Genomic DNA, 21,329 nt, shown 5'->3' with positions numbered 1-21,329 from the left:
CTGGTGTCCCAGCAGGGGAGTTTCGGAGTTAACCTCTCTCTCTAATTCCTTTCATTTTGTGCTCCAAAATGAAGTGGGGAAAGGGGGAAAACAATAGGAGGAAAGAAGAGATGTTCTAATGACCACTACCCTAGTTCCTGGGAGGTTGTGGATCACAAGTTTTATGAACCCATAACCAAAGCAGAAGAACAGAGTCCCAGATGCCATGACCTGGCCCCGGCCTGTCCTCCTGCATCACGCCCACATCCAGGATCCCCCTCTCTACAGACCACCCTCTACACAGAACTCTGGCCCTGCTCTCAGACCCTCCAACCTCTGCCCGCTCCATGCAGCCTCCGTTCTGATTTCTGATGCTACCTCTACGTTCTGACACCCTTCTCAGGCTAACTGACCCTGTCCTCAGGGGACCTTCCACAGAGCTCAGCCCCACACCTTCTGCGCATTCCTGTAGATTCAGACTCTGTGAGTCAAACGTGACAAGAAGGGAGGACACAGGAGGTCAAGAGAAATACCCCTGGCCAGGGAGGGGCCCGGACAGTTGTTCAGGAGGATGACAAGGGGTTTATTTCAGGGGACAGGCTTAGAGTGGCTTTGGGAGAACTGGGTTCTCTTTAGAACTTAATAGGTATTTGTCAATTCATCAAGTATTAAGAATCATGGCTAAGAATTAAGAGGAAGCTTTATTATATACTTTAGTCTAAATTGGATTCATTGCCTAATGGTAACAGAAACACGGTGTGTCCCAGAACTTGAAACAGAAACACCAGGGTTGAAGGCTGGGGACCCACAGCTGGGACTGCTTTTGGTTGTGGGCACCTCTAACAGCCCATTCATCCTTCAAGACCCAGCTCAGAAGCCCCCGACAATGGCCAAACCACCTGCCGTTCCCCACCTACAGCCAAAGATCTTTGTTGACCTCTGCATCTTACCACCGTGTCTCCACCATAAGAGATTTTTCTTTCTTTCTTTCTTCCCTTTTCCTAAAATATAAGCTGGCTTGACTAGGGATTCTATTATATATTTTTCATTTTCAAATGAAATAGTCTATATATTGTGCCTAATACAGTGCTCAAGGAGTAGTAGGCCTGAATATATATTTATGGAAGGAAGTTGGGGAGGGAGGGAGGAAAGAGCGAAGGAACTAGATTTGCTGGTTGGTTCTTCCAGGTGGGGCTGACCTTGAGTGACCTTAGGTTTTTGTTGAGGAGCACAGGGGAGTCCCTGCAGGTCACAGAACTCAGAAGTTCAACGTCATGATCTTTTTTCCTTCTGTACCCTTGCCCATGGATTAGTCTCACCCTTTGTTAGCCTATTCTTGATGGTGGCTTGTTTGCTGCTTGAGTTAACAAATTTGGTAAGCCCACCACTAAAACAATAGGGTGCTTTTCTTTCTTCCTTAAAAGTTTTTTTTTTATTTGTTCTAATTGGTTATACTTGACAGTAGACTGCATTTTGACACATTATACACAAATGGAACATAACTTCTCATTCCTGTGGCTGTGCATCATGCTGAGTCACACCAGTAGTGTAATCATACTTGTATATAGAGTAATAATGTCTGTCTCCTTCTGCTGTCCTTCCCATCCCCACCTCTCATTCCTCTCTGCATAATCCAAAGTTCCTTCATTCTTCCCTACCCACCCCCACCAGCACCCACTTATCGGAGAGAATATTTGGACTTTGTTTTTTTGGGATTGGCTTATTTCGCTTAGCATGATATTCTCTAGTTCCATTCATTTACCAGCAAAGGCCATGATTTCATTCTTCTTTAAGGCTGTGTAATATTCTATTGTGTACATAGGGTGCTTTTAAACTATGTTGTCTCCAACCAAACAGCACAGGCAAAATCAAGTAGAAAGTGTGGATTCAGAGTCAGTTGAGTCCCAGCTGAGTGAGCTCATGAGCCTGGGTCACATTGGGCCAGTTACACAACTTCTTAAAGCCCCAGCTTCCTCTTCTGAAAGGTGTATCTTTGTATTAGCCACTCATAGACTTTTCTGTTAAGTATTGAGATTAAGTATTAAGATGTTGGTGAAACACCTAGCACAATGCCAGACACAGAGAAAATGCCTGAATTATTGTTAGCCTTTAAAAACATGTTTTAGCAGAGTGGGGTGGCACAAGCTGTAATTCTAGCTCAGGAGGCTGAGGCAGGAGGATTGCAAGTTCAAAGCCAACCTCCGCAACTTAGGTCCTAAGCAACTTATTGAGACCTTGTCTCAAAAAGCAAACCAAACAAACAAAAAACTGGGCTGGTGTTGTGGCTCAGTAATTAAGCACCTCTGGGTTCAATCTCTGGTTACTCCATCAAGAAAAAGAAAAGAAAGAAAAAATGTTTAAATGTTTTGTTTTTATTATTGTCATTCTGTCTTCTCAGATGTTATCTTTCTGCACTCACATTTTTTAAATCACTTGAGTCCATCTTCATGTGGACTCCTGGGGGCATCTATTCCCATTATTTTAATAATATTCTGTGGCCCCTTCTCAAAATTTCCTTCACCACTTCTAGGCAGAAGAGGAGGAGAAAAGTCACAATAAAATAATAAAATCCTGGTTATTTTCTGTCTTCCTATCCTTGGTTGGATTTCAGGGAAATTAAAAAAAAAAGAAAAACATCACCTGGAGGAAGAAGTCATTATTTTTGGCCAAAGGAGTTGATGTATACACTGTTTTCCTAAGGAAGAGTCTTGAAGAGACCAAGATATTGTCTGAGTTAGCTTTTTGTCACTGTGATGAAGTACCTGAGATAACCAACTTACAAAGAGAAAAGGTTTATTTTGGCTTCCAGTTTTGGAGATTTTAGTCCGTGATCAATTGGCCTCATTGCTTTGGCTCTGTGGTGGGGAAGCACAAATGGGGTGGGGCATGATTTAGAGCAAAATGGCTCACTTATCAGCCAGGGTGCAAAGGGAAAGAGAGCTGACTGGTTTCACATCCCTGATAATCTAAGAACCTCTCACTAGGCTCCACCATGTCCCAATAGCAACACAGGCTTGGAACCAAGTCTTTGGCATATGGGCCTTTGGATGACACTTTCCAATCTACATCACATGTAAAAGGAAAGCTGGGTTACAGAAAAAAACTTCAGGGGGTAGCTGAAGGTTTCAGTTCCAAATTGAAAAACTGAAGATATATAAATCTAAGAGGTTAAATAACTTGTTCTTGACTCTTACTGGAGCCCTCCTTGCCTGATAAGTGACTGGGAAATTAGGGGCACTGGTTTTGCCGACTGAGAAAAATCCAGCCAATTCAAATCTGAAATGAAACTGCTGAGATGGTAAGCTCTCTTCCCCCTCACAAGTCCAGATTATAACCAGGATGTGGTCCTTTCTGTTCTCTCACTAGCTATTTTGGGTTTTTTGTTTTTTTCTGAAGGCAGACGTAATTGTTAAATTTGCAGATGTTACATTTAGTTCTTCACGTCTTGGCTGTGTGTCTTTATTTGCAGGAAACAAGTTTAATTAAAAAATACACACATTTTCTTTCAAAGGCCCTTTTGGCCTGGTTATAGTGTTTCTGTTTGTGGGGAAACTTGTCCTTCTGTTATGGGAGATGTGCTTCCATTATGTATCTTAGAGTTATGACCCAAGCACAGAGCTCAGGGAGCATGCTCCCTCCCAGGTCTGATAAAGCTAGCTACTCTCAGAAGAAATCTAAGTGCCTAGGAACCTTTTGAGGACCTAGAAAGGAATGTGGGTTTCTGAGTAGGGCCAAACTTCTATGGTTGGTTGCCCCCAGATGTAAGAGGACAGGAGATGGAAATTAGGCAACAGTGCTCTATCTGCATAGGAGAGCACCCACCCTAAGGTACTAATAACTCACTTTTATTGAATAATGTGCCTAGAACTCTCCTGAGTTCTTTATATGCATTCCCTCATTTAATTCTCAGTTTCTCTATAAATAGCTGGAACTCAGAGGTGAGGAAATGGAAGCTTAGAAAGTACATCACTTGCTCAGAGACATATTTTCAAAAACTGGCCTGATTCTAGACTTGTTCTCAATTTCTAGCACCCCTTTACCCGCCTGGACTCCTCCAATTTCCACTTAGGCATTTGCTGGCGCCCCTAGAACTGACTCTCATTCTTCTGCAGGGGTGGAACATGTGACTTAGGCTAAGCCAATCAGGGCAGGGCCAAAGTGATTGGTCAGGAGTGGTCATGTTAACCAAGCCAGTCCAATCAGAGTGAAAGGCGGGGCTTTAGGAGAAAGGTGACTCTCATCCTCAGTTTTGAAGACAGAGTGGGTGTGAAGTCACCAACTGTTGAAATGTTTTGTTGTTACAGGGAAGACAGCTTGACGGTGAAGCCAATATTCAGGGAGGCCTGAGGCAGAAGATGGGCATAGAAATGGAGGTGAAGAGCTAGTGTCAGCACAACCTCCAAGCAAACCCTGGCAGATACCCGAGTCTCTTGAGGGCTCAGTGGTCACAGGAGCAAACCTAGTCTGCATACTTTTGAGCCAGGTTGAGTGAGTTCTCTGTTAGAGCCCAAACATTCTAAGTGATGTAAATCATGCTGTCTCAAAGCGTGTCTCCGCCTTCTGTCTGGATTTCTGTCTACCAAATTTTCCCCTGAGTATTGAATTTCCTTCAACATTATTTAAAAAACGCCTTATAGAGAGGGGTTGAAATTTCCCGCAAAATATAAATTGGGTTGGTAGGTGTCAAAATGATTGCAGCTGGCTGATTTCCACGAGTTCTCTGGTTCTGGGGACATTAAATAATTCTGAACCAACTCCACCTCCTCTTCACAAGCCTACTGTGAACAAATCTTTGTAGTTTTTTTATGGTGATTTTTGAAACAATAACAAACTGTGAGAAGGGAAGTAAATTTAGGTTATTTGATAGATTGACCCCCTCACCACCTTCTGGACACCACCCAGATGGCTGGCCTGAACTTGGCTTGTGGTACCCGTGCCTCCTGGGGTGCCAAGTCCATAGTGGATCTTAGTTACTCTGGATGTTCTGCCAGAGTGCTAACTACTGCTAATGACTCTGACCATTCTTCCTATCAGTGCTGATTGTATTTTAATAGGAGACTCCTAAACACTGAAAAACTTTCCCAACTTGTAGGAATGATACTTATGGTGAAAGTTAAGCCACATGACAGGCTATCAAGAAAAAAGCATATTTGTGGATAGAGAAACATTTTCTTTTTCTCTTAAGTCACGTCCTTAGTGGAACTGCATTCACTCAGCCATGCCAAGGGTCAGCTCCATGTATGGAAATTACTATTTAATCCAAACCTACAGTATCCAAATATCTATGCACTCACACCCCCCATGTCAAATTAAAGGAGAAGCGCAAAGATAGGGAACAGCTGAGCTCTGTTTGTGCCTTTGGAAACTTGTAACAGCTGTGCTGAGCTGTCAGAACGTGCGAGCACACAGAATCTCCTCAAGCCCTTTTGCTAGTGGTAGGAGTGTTTACTGAGAATAGAGGAGGGTAATGTCCTGAGCTGGTGGGAATGGTGAAGGGGCAGAAGTTGCTTGCTGTTCTCGTGCATGATAGTGCTATTCCCCTTGTATATGTGCAGAGGTCTGCTCCTGAGCCAGGCACGGTCATACGTGTCTTTTATCTCAAGAATTACGACCAGATGGGGATGCTACTACCATTTTGTCTATTACCCAGAAAATCTTGGATGCTGGTTTGGCAACCAAGAACTTATGGTTGGCCGTTCCAGGTGTTTTAATTATTTACATATAGGAGTTAATAGCAATGAACATTCTTTGAACTGTGGGATGTTTCCTCTTTTAATTTCTAACATAGTGGCACCTTTGTGATTTGAAAGATGCACACATGACAAAGTCAACCCACCCATCCTACTACAGATCAATAGCAGGAGCAAGAGGGCCAGACATTGGGCCCAGGGACGATGGGAGGAGAGGAGTGGGGAGGAAGGAGCAGTGTGTTGAAGGGACTGCAGAACCTGCCATACCACCTGTACCCCAGGAAATGAGAAGGCGGGCTTCCGAGCTGGCTCTGGAAACAAGATGGACATCTTGCTCATTTATTGAGGAATTGAAGGTGTAGATGAGTTTGTTCACTACTGGGTATGTGGCTTCTTAATATTTCAGGAACTGCCTCTTTTAGGCGTGAACAGTACCTGTTTTGTTCCCAGTGTATTCTAGGAGCACAATGCTTCATGGTAGGTGTTGAGCACTTGTTCCTTGAATAAATGAATGAAATGAATGAATGAATATAGGAATGAGTGACATTGTGTGCTGAGATCAGGTATAATCATGCTCTGGGGGATGCTAAGTTTGGATTGTGAATGTCCTCAGAGGCCTATGTGTTGAAGGCTTGATTCCCTGGGGATGCACTCTTGGGAAGCAGTGGAGCCTTTAAGAGGCAGAGCCTAGAGATCTTTAGGAAAAATTGGAGGCGTGCCCTTAAAGAGGACTGTGTCCCTCTTCTTCCCCTTTGCTCCCTGACTTGGGAGGTGAGTAGATTTGCTCTGCCATGGGCTCCCGCCATGATGAGCTGGCTGGCCACAGGTTAAAGCAGTAGGGGACAACAGATCACGGACTGGAACTTCCCAAACTGGGAGCCAAAGTAAACCTTTTCTCTTTATAAGTCCATTGTCCCCGGTATTCACTGTAGTGATGGAAAGCTGACTGATGCAGAGGATGAAGGTGAAATGAGTGTTTCTTGAGGTTCGCCCAGTTCTGCACACTTCTCCAGTTCTCTAATTGTAGATGGAGCATCATGCTCTTGAATTTCTTAGAAGTGCTTGTGCTGTGCCACCAGGTGACACCTGTATCTGGAGAAAATGACTTTTTAATGACAGTATTGTACTTAGACGTGTTGAAAAATTCATGCTGAACAGTTGTGAGCTCGTTTTCTTTATTCTGGGTGACTGTGAGGAAAAGCTCCCAAGGAGTCAAGATGAAGGTGAGGCTGATGTGAGGTTACTAATTAGGGGAGGAATGACCCTGGAGACTGCTTAGTGACTACCAAGAGGCTCCAGAAGCACATAATTTCCAAGGCTTCATTACATCTGTGGAGTGTGGGGACATCTGATCCTGGGGCTAAACTTAGTAACCGCACTGCTCAGGGAGCTTCTTCAGAGAGTCCCTCTGCCATCGGCTGGTTCGTCTTACAGAGCAGGTTGAGTCTGGGGACCTGGAGTCCCCATGAGAGTGAGCTTGCTGTGCTTTTGCCTGCAGGCCACAGTCAGGAGCAAATGACAGTGACATTGGCACAAGCCACAGTGGAACCGTTTTCATTATACAGTTTCAGCAAAACCTGGTGTTCTCCCTGCAAGAGACACAGGGCAAAGTATCAGGCATGTGACCCACACTACAATCAGCCATCCATCAAATGCAGCCAGCCCTCTGGATCCAAGGTTTCAGCATCCACAACCTCAACCAACTGCAGACCGAAAATGTCTAAAAAAAATTTGCATCTGTACTGAACAGGTACAGACTATTTTCTGGTCATTATTCCCAAACAATACAGTATAACAACTATTTATGTGACATTTTTTTTTGGGGTTTTGGCACCAAGGATTGAACCCAGGGTCACTTTACCACTGAGTCACATCCCCAGCCCTTTTTTATATTTTATTTAGAGACAGGGTCTCATTAATTAACTTAGGACCTTGCTAAGTTGCTGAGTCTGGCTTTGAACTCGTGATCCTTCTGATTCAGCTTCCCAAGCTGCTGAGATTATAGGCCTCTGCCACCATGCCTGGCCTATTTATGTACTATTTATATTGTATTAGTTATTCTAAGTAATCTAGAGATGATTTAAAATATGCAGAGGATATGCAGAGTTTCTCTGCAAGTATTACTCCATTTTACATAAAGGACTTGAGCATCTGTGAACTTTGGTATTTGAGGGGATCCTGGAACAAATTCCCCAGATGGACTGTATTTATTGAGCAACTCTTAAATATTAGGCATGGTTCCAGATACTGGGGATGAAGTAGAACAAGACAAAACAACTCCTTGCCCTGTGGAGCTTTGTCTTGTTGGGAGGGATTAACATGCCACACATTTAGGGACCACAGAGAGCTTGTTAAATACCCATGCTAAGGAGAACAGGGCAGGAAGGGAGCAAATGGGAGAGATGGGTGGGGTGGGACTAATGCTGGTTTGCAGTTTTTTAAAATGTTTTTATTTGTGCATCATCGTTATGCAAAATAGGAGGCTTCATTTTGACATAATCATACATGCTTGGAATATAATTTGCTCCTTTTCAGTCCCCAGTGCTTTTGGTTTCGCTCCCCTCTTTCCTCTCCCTGTTCACCTTTCTGTACTGGTATTCCTTGTATCTATTTATTATTTTTCAAATTGGTAAAATTCACTGTGGAATATAGCATAATTTGGTAAATTTCTTTCCACTGTTCCTCCCATCCCACCTCCCTCTGCCTCTATTCCTTTCCTCCACCCCACTGATTTCTTCTCTTTTCATGGAATACCCCCACCCTGCCTTTCCCCCTTATTTTGTTCTAGCTTCTGCATATGAGACAAAACATTTGAACCTTGACTTTCTGGCTTATTTCACTTAGCATGATGTTTTTCAGTTCCACAGTTTCATCCACTTACCCACAAATGCCATAATTTAATTCTTTATGGCTGAGTAAAACTCCATTATGTATATATTCCACATTTTATTTATCCATTCATCTATTGATGGGCATGTGGACTGGTTCCTTAACTTGGCTATTGTGAATTGAACTGCTATAAATATTCAAGTGCCTGTATCATTATAGAGGCAAGAGATGGATTAAAGGCAACTCCAAGGCTTCTGGCCTGAGCAATTGGGAGGATAAAGTGTCATTTGTTGAGATGGAGAAATCCCTGTGGGAGCAAAATTTCACAGCATAGAACCTCTAGCATGAAAAGAGGTGCCATCTCTCACGATTCCTTTCTAGCAACAGTACTCCAGAGGGCTCGCTTCATTTGCAGTTGGCATATGATCACTTAGAAGAGGCCGTGGCAGCCATACCATATGAGGAATTGTGGGAATGTCTCAGGGGTTGGCCTGCCTCTGTCTTCTCCTCTGCTTGCAGTGGTAGCATGTTTGTAGACTGCCCAGTCTGGAGGAGAAAAGTCTCAGGGTAGTGAGAGGTACTGCCAAGCAGAGCAGAGAAACTGAGAGAGAAGGGTGCATAAGAAATGCCAGGCACATCTTTGAACTGCCTGTCACCCAAAGGAGGAAAGGACTTTAATCTGTGTAAAGCCAGAGGGAAGGAATAAATCAGACCACTGGACAGAAGTTGCAAGAGAGGCAGCTTTTGGTAGCAGAGGGCAACTTTCTAGCAATTAGCAAAGGTTCAGGTGGAAATTGCATTTGAGAGAGGCAGGCTGTGTTCCCAGTGGTGCTTCGGGTGTGAGGACTGATTAGGTATGATTCAACCTGAGACTTCTGCAATTCTTCAGGTCACATGTCAAGCAACTCTAATTTTAGAAGCAGTGTTAGGAATTTCACCAAAGCAGTGTGAAAGTTTGAGAATGAATTATGAATAAAGGCCAGCTGAAATTTATCTAATGGTGTTTTTTCATTGTCATCACCATCAACACCACCACCATCATCATCATCACCATAATCATCATCATTGTCTTTCTCTGCTTCTCTTTTAACTCTCCAAGTGCACGTAAGCCCACAATCGGCAAAATGATTGAAAACCAAGTGAGTTTTTCATTATTGCTTTATGAGCCTAAAAGAAGATGGAGTATTTGAAGGCAGGTGCTCTAGATGATGCATTACAAGATATACATGCTCTGGTACAACCTGGGAACAGGTGGACAGAGGGCTGCAGTCTTTCTGCTCTTGAGGAGGGCACTGGATTTGTGAGTTAGGAATGTGTAGTTGCTTCTTTGGTAATACATGGTTCAGATTGTACCTATAATTTGTTGTCCATATGCTTTGAAAAACTGAAGGATTTCTAAATTTTAATGAAGAAAACAGAAGGCATGGACACATATAATATTGCAGATATAATATTTGGGCCAAAGGATTGGGTGTGTTCAATGGAAAGTAAGCTAGTAGAGATGGTTTTGAATGTTGCCAACACAAAGAAATGATAAATGTTTCAGGTGACAGATATGCCAATTTTGTGATAAACATTGCATATAAACATTGAAATATCACAGTATACCTTACAAATATGTGTAATTATTATGTGTCAACTAAAAATAGTCCATTTGTCTATCTAAAAAGGAAATGGAAAATAATACCAAGGCACTGAATATTGAGCCAAGTTTTTGGTCAAACGGGGACCACCATTAACCCAGAGCCAGGTGTCTGCTCTGCAGGCATGGGCCTCAGAAGGGGAGAGGCCCAGGCCCAGGCTCAGGAGACCGGATCATGGCTTTGCCCTCACATCAGGCGGTGTCTCCTTTAGAACTGCTAGGGGTTGAGGAATGAAAGTACTGCTCTTCTTCTAAGCATAGCACATGACTGCAATAGGCTTGGCCCCTGACTCACAGTGGTTTGACTTAGGATGACTTGAAAGTGATATGCATTCAGTAAAAACCACACTTTGAATTTTGAATTCGAATCTTTTCTTAGGCTCATGATATGCAGTACGATCCTCTCTTGATCCTGGGCACCCACAGCAAGCTGAGTCTTCTTCCAGTTAGCCACAGAAGCACAAGGAGAAGCAACCAACAGTCTACAGTGTGCTGTGTGGCTAAGCCAGGGTGTTTGGTAAGTTAGGTGCATTACATGCATTTTTGATTTAGTGGTATTTTCAATTTACAGTGGGTTTACCAGGATATAGCCCCATTGTAAGTCAAGGAATACCTATAAGGCTTTTTATATTTCTGGTGCGTTTCTTTCAGAAAGCTTCTATGACTTTAAAAAGTCCTTTTCTATTTCACAGCAATTGTTAAGGGCAGCTAGTTAAAGAAAAAGCCAATTATGCAAAATGAAAATCAATTGTTAGCAACTTTTATGTCAGTCTCTTGTGGTGTATCAGAAGAAAAATGAGACAAGAAAAATAACTCAAATAGCAAAGATTTAAGGAGGAAAAAAATGCTATCTGGAGGAATTTAGGCCTTGCATCCTAGAAGTGAAGAGAGATTGAGTTTTCTTTTCTTGAAAAAATTCTATAATATACTGAAAGACCTGAGGAGAAAACTCTGTAGAATTCCAGAAAAGAAAGCTGGGGTTTTCACCCCAGTTGTGAGAAAAATTCTAGTAGAAATCCAAGATGACCTCTGTTGTCAGATAGAAACCCAGAGGCTGGGATGGAAAGGAAGCAAACCCAGAAAAGAAACGAGGTGGAGGTGATTTCTTATGGATGAGTCTCTTTTCTTGAGGTTCTTTCAGTTTTGGATGGCTGCTAAGATGAAGTTCAAAGCAAAAAATAATTTAAATAATTACATTTCCACAATTGTTTTCATGTTGTTTCATAAGATTCTTGAAGGAGTAGCCCATTGAAAATGTATTGCTGAATCAGTAAATGGGATGGATTCAAACTAAAAAACTTTTTTTTTTTCTCAGCAAAGGAAATAATCAATAATGTGAAAAGAGCCTACAGAGTGGGAGAAAATCTTTACCACATGCACTTCAGATAGAGCACTATTCTCCAGAATTTATAAAGAACTTAAACAACTTTACACCAAAAATACAAAGAACCCAATCAATAAATGGGCCAAGGAACTGAACAGACACTTCACAGAAGAAGATATACAAGCGATCAACAAATATATGAAAAAATGCTCAACATCTCTAGTAATTAGAGAAATGCAAATCAAAACTACCCTAAGAATTCATCTCACTCCAATTAGAATGGTGATTATCAAGAATACAAGCAATAATAGGTGTTGGTGAGGATGTGGGGGAAAAGGCACACTCATACATTGCTGGTGGAACTGCAAACTGGTGCAGCCACTCTGGAAAGCAGTGTGGAGATTCCTCAGAAAACTTGGAATAGATCCACCATTTGATACAGTTATCCCACAGTGATATCAATGTTTATAGCAGTCATATCAATGTTTATAGCAGCTCAATTCACAATAGCCAGATTGTGGAACCAACCTAGATGCCCTTCAATAGATGAATGGATAAAGAAACTGTGGTATATATACACAATGGAATATTACCCAACCACAAAGAAGAATAAAATTACAGCATTTGCAGGTAAATGAATGGAGTTGGAGAATATCATGCTAAGTGAAATAAGCCAATCTCAAAAAACGAAAGGTCAAATGTTTTCTCTGATAAGTGATACATAACAGGAAGGGAGAGGGTACGGAAAGAATGGAGGAATGTTGGATCATGTAGAGGGAAATGAGGGGAGGGGAGTGGGCAGGGGAAGGAAAGATGGTGGAATGAGACAAACATCATCACCCTATGTACACGTATGATTACACAAATGGTGTGACTCTACATGGTGTACAGAGAAATGAAAAGTTGTACCCGTTTGTGCACAATGAATGAAAATGTATTCTGAGAGAAAGAAAGAAAGAAAGAAAGAAAGAAAGAAAGAAAGAAAAAAGAAAGAAAGAAAATGTATTCCTTATGCCAAAGTGGCTTGAATTCAGACATTTCATAAATCACATTATTTGGAGTTTTCTCTCTTAAGAAATTCTTGTAAAATTCTAGCATTAGCTGTGAGTCTTGCCAGCGAAGGCCCAGGACATGAGCACCTTCTTTATTTAGCCTGCTGTGTGTGGTTTGAATGTCCCACTGAAACTTGTGTTGAAATTTAATCCCCAATAAAGAGATGAGATCAGGCAGGACCTTGAAGAAGTGATTAGCTTGTGAGGGTCTGCCTCATAAATGGATCAATAATCCATTCTTAGATTGATGGGTTGTCTGTAGAGTGTGTAAAATCAGTTTAGCTCCGTCTCTTCTAGGTGGCATGTGATGCCCTGGGCTGCCTTGGGAACCTGCAGAGAGTCCCCACCAGCAAGAAGGATCTCACCCGATGCAGCGTCTTCACTTGGACTTCTCAGTCTCCATGGACTGAATAAACCTGTATTCTTTATGAATTACCCAGTCTGTGGCATTCAGTGATAGCAACAGAAAATGGACCAAGACACAGTCCATGAATAACAGTGAAGGGACGGTCACGAGGGGGACATTTAAGCCTTTGTGGTTTTATGCATCTTCCTTTCTCAGAACTGCCGATCTGTGTGGTGCCTCCACATGTCCCAATCAGTCCAGCCTTATGGATCCCCACAGACCTGGGCAGTCCTGGGTACAAGACTCCAGCATCCTTCTCAGTGGGATTTGTGCCTGGAGGGTCCCCAAAGTTTCAATGACACATCAAATGGACATCCAGAAAGGCAAAGTCATGCACCGAACACTGCTAAGTACCCGCTATAAAGGACAGCTTTACTGAGAAAGGGCTTTCTTAATGGTGGCCTGTGGGAAAGTTTTAAAAGGTTTAATTCCTTGCTTTTCGGCCTCCTCCTTTTCCTTTCTTCCCCCCCTCCTTCTACTTCTGTCTCCCTTCTTTACAAAATGTTCAGTACAACAATTAAGTAACAACACAAAGCAGAACATTCACACCTTACCTCGGGAACTTCGAATCCAGCGTTGTCAACAGGACCAGCATAGTAAACCTGCTCTGAAAAACAGACAGCACAGAGAACATGATTCAGCCACTTGACCCAGAAAGGATCTGCTTGTATCGTCTGTGGTCACACAGACGCGAAACATGGTAGGCGCCAAAATAAGAGCAGCCTTCCATGTAAGCATTGTAACTTTCTGATCCAAACCCTGCTCTTATTTAGTTATTCATTTATGCAACAGCTATTTGTTGGGTGCCCACCATGTGACAGACAGTGGGGATCCAGTGATGGTCTCTGTCCACATGTTGCTTATGTTCTAGTGAGGAGGCTGACATTACAGAAATAACTGAACAAGATGATAGCCATGTCATTAAAAGTGTTGAAAAGCAACGTGCAGGTGATGTGAGAGAGGCAGGGTGGTTTGGTGGTGAAGAGGCCAGACTGGAGCTGGGATGTGTGGGGTTCAAGTCTGAGATCATCTTCTGTATTTCTATTTGACCTTGGACTTCTATTCTCTCTTTGGATTCATTTTTTTTTTTTTTTTTAACTGGGAATTGAGCCCAGGAACACTTAACCACTGAGCCACAGCCCCAGACCATTTTTATATTTTATTTACAGACAGGGTCTCACTAAGTTGCTTAGGGCCTCACTAAATTGCTGAGGCTGCCTTTGAACTTGTGATCCTCCTTTCTCAGCCTCCTGAGCCTCTGGGATTAAGTTGTGCCGCTACACCTGGCAGACTCAGTTTTCTAGTTTTAAGACTGGATTGATAATGTGAACCAAAGGGACCACTTTATAAGATTATGAAGAATTAAAACCCTTGGTAAATATTTGCAAGAAGTAGGCACTGGGAGATTCTGCATTTGCTAGGCTGTGACTTGTCAAGGAAGCTGTCTCTATGTAGGTGACACTTGAACCAAGTCCTCACTGGGCATTCAGCTCAGGGCCAGAGCACTTGCCTAGCATAGGTGAGGTCCTAAATTTGATCCCCAGCACCACATAACAAAAGAAAACAAAAAAACAAACAAGAAACCAGAAGGAGGATAATGAGCCAATCAACTTAAAGAGCTGGGAGAACAGAATTTTAGAGCAACAGAATAAGGATAAAAGTCCTGATTTGGGAAATTGGGAGACAGATTTGCTGACAGTGAACAAGAGGGACCATTTGAAAAGAGTTTGGAAAAACTGAGGGAGTCAGATATTTGAGGACATCGAGGATATAGTAGGAAGTTTGGATTTCATTCCAAAGGCAGTGGGAAAGGTATTAAAAAGTCCACTGAAAACATCCTCTGTGTGTTTGCTGTATGGAGACTGGAGGGGAGGCAGAAGGGGCAGGCTCCTCAGTGCCCAAGGGCAGGGAAGGAGTGGTGAAGTGTGGAGACGGAGGTGGCGGCAGCGAAGAAACACTTGGAGACAGGACTCACTGATGAGCGGATATGGAGGGTGAGGGGCAAGGAGGGCTTGGGGTTGCTGGGGTTGCCATTTACTGAGATGGGGGAACCTAGGGAGGAAAAGCCATGTGTGGACGTGTGCTCGTGTGTGTCTGTGTGTGTGTGATGGTTAATAAAAAGGGTTTTGAAAGCAGTTGGATATGCACAACTGGAATTTGGGGAAAGCGGTGGGGATGGAGCTATTGACACTGGAGTCATTTACATGTAGAAGGGATAAGACGAGACATGGGACAAGATGAGACCCTCGCTCCAGGGGACAAGATCAGCAGCAAGAGAAGGGGAGGGGATCAGAAGCACTCCAGAGCCCTTCAAGGTTCAGAGGTTGGGAGCAGAAGTCCATCAAAGAGGCCAAGGGACAGGCGATGGAGGCGAAGGTAACAGAGAGCGTGGATTCAAAGAAGCCAGAAGATGGTGTTTCTCAAACAGGAGGAAAGGACAGCTGGGTCGAATGTCACCACTGAGAGCTTGAGTAGAAGGACAGAATCGTGCACTGGATTTGGCAACGTGGAAGTCATTTGGTGACCTTGACCAAAGCACCGAAGGGGTGAAAATAGACCTAATGGGTGGGTCTAGAGTGGTACGGCGCAGGTAAGGAAGGTAAAGCGTTTTCTGCCCAAAGAAGCAGGAACAATACAGGAACGCTAACGGTAGGCGTGTGTGTGGTTGAGTGGTTTGCTTTTTAATTCAAGATGGGGGTGACTGCACCACACTAGAAGACTGAGCGCGCAGGAGAGAGGGAATAAGTGAAGGAGTGAGGGATTGAGAAGACAGGAGAGAAAGGATTTGCTTTTGAGAGAAGCACAAAATTATCCCCATAGTCGTAGGAGGGAAAACGGAACAGAGTGGGGACAGGTGTAGGTAGAGTTATGGATTGACCAGAAGACCAAGGGCAGGCAGGGTTCCTCTCTGACGACTTTCATTTTCCGTGAAGGTCATGGGCAGCAGATAGGGGAAAGTGGTGGGTGAGGGTCTGCGGTGTGTTGAGGAGCAAAAGAGGGATTTTACTATTCATTATGGACAGAGGGGAAGGAAATTACTTGAGAAACATAGTAATCCTCCTAGGCTCTGTTGTCGAGTGCTTTTTAGGTTTGTGGCCATGAATTCTAAGATAGTCTGGTTATCCCAGCCCTACATTTTTCTCAGGAACATTCAACAACTCTGATGCAGCGTTGTAGTTTGGCTGGATGAGAGTGATAGAGAAAGGCAAGTCTGTTGGGGACGGAGGCAAAGGAAAGATTAGAATAAGAGACGATGGAATCCAAGGGGAGTAGGGAAGAGACTGAGGGCAGGAGGAGGTGATCGATAGTGAAAACAGTGTGGTGGGATCCACTGAATGGAAGGGTAGGACAAAACCAAGAAGGCAGAGTCCTGACACTGAAATTTCAGAAGGGGAGCATTTTGCAGCCGATTACAACAAACACCCAGGGTTGTCATGAGAGACGATGGTTGAGGGAGAAGGTGGAAATGGTTGTTGGAGGTAAGAAGGTGAAGGAATGGAGGCATCACAGTGCTGGGTGGCCATTCACGTGGATATTGAAGTCAGCAGGAAGGACGGAGTCTTGTCCAGCTCCTCAAGGGATTATTGCCTCCTCTGTGATTTGCCAGCTCCCTGAACTTAGCATGCTACAGTGGCTCACCGCACAGACTCTGGGGTCAGACTCCCTGAGTTGAATCTTAGCTCTTCCTACCAGTTGGGCAGGTTATTCAAACGTTGTGTCTGTGTTTCCTCATGGTAGATGGAGCAACGTCCCCCTCAGAGGGTGCTTGTGAGCATCACATGGGTTGATACAACATGTGACTCTTACAGCAGCACCAGGCGCGTGGTGAGCACTAAGAAATGCTTGCTATGATCATATTGGTTTATCAGTCAACACGACTCAACATCCATCCAGCATAGGTCAGGACTGTGCAGGGCACTGGTACAGCAGTAGGCAAGAACAGGGTGTGAGCCACTTACGCCACTGGCCACCACGGCTGGAAGACCAGGCTGTTCCCTGTGTCAGTCTGGGATTCTGGCCTGTTTGCACACGTCTCACTGTACTGCAGAGTTGGATGCTCAGCCGTGCAGTGTACGGTTATCCAGTGAGGCCAGGAATGAGGAGGGCGTGGATCTGACACCTGGCTTCTGTTTTGCTCCCTCTGCTCTAACTCTCCATCTGCTGGAAGAATCAGGGTCTGAGAGGGGCTGGCACCTGGGACTGGGTTAGGGAATAAGCCATTCAGAGTAGCCACGTTTAGTGATGTCATGGAGGACAGGTGAGGGCGGTAAATAAACACTTCCTGGGTTATTAAATATGTTAGGATCTAAACTCTTTTCATGACAAAGTGACTTCCTGCCTTGCACAACACCTGGTTTTTCACAGCTGCTTAGTAAATACTTGGAAACAGATCAAACTGTTCCTATTCAAAGGGTCTTTGGACCAGGAGCATCATGGCTCCAGCTGAATGGTATCAGGAACATGAGGGCAAGTTCTCCTTTAGAAATGCCTCTCCATTTATGTATGATCTATCGAAATGTATAAATGCACTCGACTTGTATAAATGTACAACTAATTAGAACAAAAAAAATTAGACAACACAAAACAAAACAAAATGTCTCTGCAGGGCAAGCTGAGACCTGAACTTCTAACCAACCTGTTCCTAGGATGGATTTTGGCTTCTGCTAAATGCCTGTGTCCTCAACATACCTTTCTCTCCTTGGCCAATTCCTGGTACTTTGCAAGTATACATACATGCATGGTGAGTGTCAGATAGTCCTAGTTCACTGCACAACAGTGAACACAATAGTCCAGATCTATTCATTTTTAAAAGAAAACATCTACGGTCATCTATTGCTGAATGATGGAGACACGTTCTGAGAAGTGTACAGTTTGCTGATTTCATTGGTGTATGAGCATCATAGTGTACTATACAAATAAGACATCTAGACACCACTAGGTGATAGAATCTTGTAGATCACTGTTGCAGGTTGACTGAAATGTCATTATGTGACACATGGCTGTATTTGGTTCTGGATACAAGCAAGAGTTTTATTGGAAACTGCTGTGAAAGTTCCAGATTCTGTCTTTAAGGACCTTCCAGTATAATTGGGGAAGATGTAGTAACTAGTTATAGAAAAAGTTAATTGTATGAAGATTCACCAGATATGAGGCACTGTACCTAAGTGCAGGGAGTCCAGAGGGGCTGCCCGGTAGGATCCATTTGTAGTGTTGGTGCTTTGCATAATCTGAGGGCACACACAGTGTTCCCAGCAGGTGGGCAATGTAGTGGACCTACTCAGCTACCAATACATTCATTCTTTTTAAAAATTATCTTATCCCAAGTGGATATTGTCTGATCCATGCCAGGATCATCAGAGCAGAGGGACAAAGAGACCCCTGCCCACTCTGTTCTGGTGAGAAATCATTTTATTTCAACTCACCAGTCTCCAGGGCTACCTCCTTTCTGCTTGGCATTCCAGCTTACTTACAGATTCCATGACTCCGAGATATGCTTTCAAGAATTCTTCCTGCGTTTAAGATGAATGGATCTCTGTGACCCACAACCCAAAGGTATGACTTCTGTGGGCATGACCATTCAAAATCACTCCTGCTGGTCATCAGGGCTGGGGACACATTGTGGCCCCAGAACAGAATCCAGAATGAGGACTGGGTGTTCTAGTCTGGACTGGTCTGACTGGATTCCCTTGGGCATGTTTTATGCCCACCTTATGGTCCTCCACCTTGCTCTTTGGTGACACAGTGCAAACAACTTGACCTAGGATAGCAGACAGAGGGTTCAAGACCCAGATCTCCTACCCAGTAGCCAAGTTATGTGGGCAATTTGCTGAACCATATTTACTCAGCTTCTGCATTTGCCTGCAGGACGGGAAGACCACTGGAGATCATGTATACAAACTCTGAGCAGGATGTCTCCCTGAAGGGTAGGAACAGAAGTTACTAGTTGAATTATTATTAATTCACTTGATGGGTGCTGAAATACACAGTGAGGCCAGATTTTGGAACTTCTTGGTCCAGCCATCGTGCACGACAGTTAAGTTGGTACCCTCTGTTTTGAAAAATGTTTACATAGGGCTCTCTGAAGAACAGCATTTGAATGGTATCTAATGTTCTGTACTGCTCATTTATGCCCCAAGATTTGCTAATTTGTGCTCTTCACTATTAACGGGTCCTTCACTGGGGTGAGAGATTTTTATTAAATTGGTCTCAAATGGAGCTTTTTGGAGGCCCATGAAGTTCCTGAGAAGAGTTGCAAGTAACACATGTACTGTTTTTTTTTTTTAAACCTGATAAAACAACACCTAAAATTAAGTCTTCACTCCTTCCTTTCTCAGATCCTCTCTGATTCTGAGATACCTTTAATTAAAATTCTCACACTCCAGTACTATAAAAAGATCCCCAGGGTATTTGCACCCATTTCTTTCTTTCCTTCATTTGAAATCTCTATGAGTACTTAATGTGCAGTTGAATTAAATAAATTCAACTCTCTGGTTCTGAACACATGAAGGCATTTCTGAGAATCAGCTTTTTTTTTCTTTTAGAAAGAGGAAGTTGATTTATATATTTTATTTCCTTCGCTTTCATTATTATTGTATTCATCATTTGAGTGTGTGTGTGGGGGGGGGGGGCGAATGAGCGCATGTGCATGCACATGCGCACAGAATCGGCCCTTGCGATGCTCAACATATTCTCTACCACTGAACTACATTCCCAGACTTGAAAATTGGAGCTAGAGGGCCCAGTGTGGAGGCTGGCATGGCAGGGCTTGCTGAGAGCATGGATTCTGCTAGGCAGCCTTCTCCCCTCTTCCCAGCACTTGCTAGAACCTTACTGGAATTTCTTCCATTATTATTATGAAGATACTGCTGAAGCCAGAATGAAAGACAGGCAGTTAGTGTAGACAGGTGAACAGGTTGGATGGAGAAAATGGAGGCCAGTTTGAGACTGGGAAGCTGGAGACCACCCTTTGGGAGATTGGAATGTTAATGTCTCGAGAACACTTTTTGATTACAAAGGTTACCTGCCTCTCCTGTCTTCCCCAAAGGTTGCAGACAGGGAGTTGTTAATTAGTGGCCCCTAGGCTGCTTCCTGCCTGGATCACTCCATTTGGCTCTTCCCCCACCCTTCTGCTTCTCACCTTTTGGTCATCCCATTGGCAACTCCTGAGCCTAGTCACATATGCAGAAAAGAGAGAGAGGGAGAAGGGGGAGGAGGGGAGGAGAACAAAGAAAGTAAAAAAAAAATATAAAAAGGGGCAGGCCGCTCTCACTTCTGGGATACCAGGATACCAGCTATAGCCCCCTTCTCCCTCCAGGGAGAACTCTGTTACTATTTCTTAGATAAAACCTGCTTTATACGTTTGCCTTGGCATGCTTCTATAACGTTATGCTTCGACATTTGAGGAAGCAGAACTCGTCAAGGTAACCGGTGATATCACCACCAATATTTAAGCATTATTAGGGTGCTTAACAATGAAAAAAACCATAGAGTAACAATCTATGATGTCAGGTCATTTAGGCTATCCAGAACAAATACGTATTTTTAAAAATTGGTGCTGGGGATGGAACCCAGGGCCCTGCATGCATTGCAAGGCACATTTTCTACCACTGAGCTACAACCCAGGCCTCATGTACCTATTTACTCAGCTTTCGAGTTTCTTTCCTACCACCCCGTGGAGTAAGGATGTTGGACAGGGAGCACCCTCCACCATCCACCTGCTAAACTGAGTGGTTGATGTACTTAAGGTGCACAGCATAGCTAGCAAACATATTCATTTCTGCACTTACTAACCATTAAAAATTGATTTCTTTTGGTGTGAGAACATTTGAGATCTACTCTGTCAGTAAATTTCAAGTGAATAATACAATAATATCAACTATAGTTACCATGCTGTGCATTTGACCCCCCAAACTTATAGCAGAAAACCAACATCTTCACCAAAACTTCTACTTGAATTGACAAATTTGGGTTTTTTTTTTTTTTAGATTCCACATGTGAGTTCATGCAGCATTTTTCTTTCCACGTCTGACTCTCTTCACTTAGCATGCTGTCCTCCAAGTTCACTCATGTCGTTGTAAATGATACGGGTGGCAGTTTCCCACGGTGAATGTAAACTACATTGTCTTTACCCACTCATCTGCTGAGGCTTCCACATCTTGGATGTTGTGATACTTTTTGGAGGAAAAGGCGCTCTTGCACACTGCTTGTGGGAATGTAAATTAGTACAAGCATTATGGAGAACAGTATGGACGTGCCTCGAAAAACAATCCAGCCATCCCAATCCGGGTCTGTATATCAAAGGACATGGAATCCCTGTCTAGAAGACACACCTGCACTGGGGAGGTCTGTTGAACTGGGAGGATACAGTCATGCACTGCTGGAGCACAGTGGGAGGGAGCTCTGGCCA

The 21,329-nt window shown here is 43.5% G+C and overlaps 1 protein-coding gene across 1 annotated transcript in view; it reads right to left on the bottom strand.

Annotated features, from left to right (window-relative positions):
- Positions 1-5,912: 5,912 nt before the first annotated feature.
- Ly86 (lymphocyte antigen 86) overlaps positions 5,913-21,329 on the bottom strand; it is a 58,372-nt gene continuing 42,955 nt past the window's right edge. Inside the window, exons 4-5 of the mRNA XM_047558743.1 lie at positions 13,477-13,529; positions 5,913-7,258 (exon numbers count right to left, since the gene is read on the bottom strand). Of these exons, the coding sequence (XP_047414699.1) occupies positions 7,175-7,258; positions 13,477-13,529 (137 nt within the window). The 3' untranslated portion in view covers positions 5,913-7,174. The remainder of the gene's footprint in view (positions 7,259-13,476; positions 13,530-21,329) is intronic.

Source organism: Sciurus carolinensis, chromosome 7, assembly GCF_902686445.1.
Source record: "Sciurus carolinensis chromosome 7, mSciCar1.2, whole genome shotgun sequence".
Taxonomy (NCBI): domain Eukaryota; kingdom Metazoa; phylum Chordata; class Mammalia; order Rodentia; family Sciuridae; genus Sciurus; species Sciurus carolinensis.
This window is presented reverse-complemented; position numbering and strand designations above follow the sequence as displayed.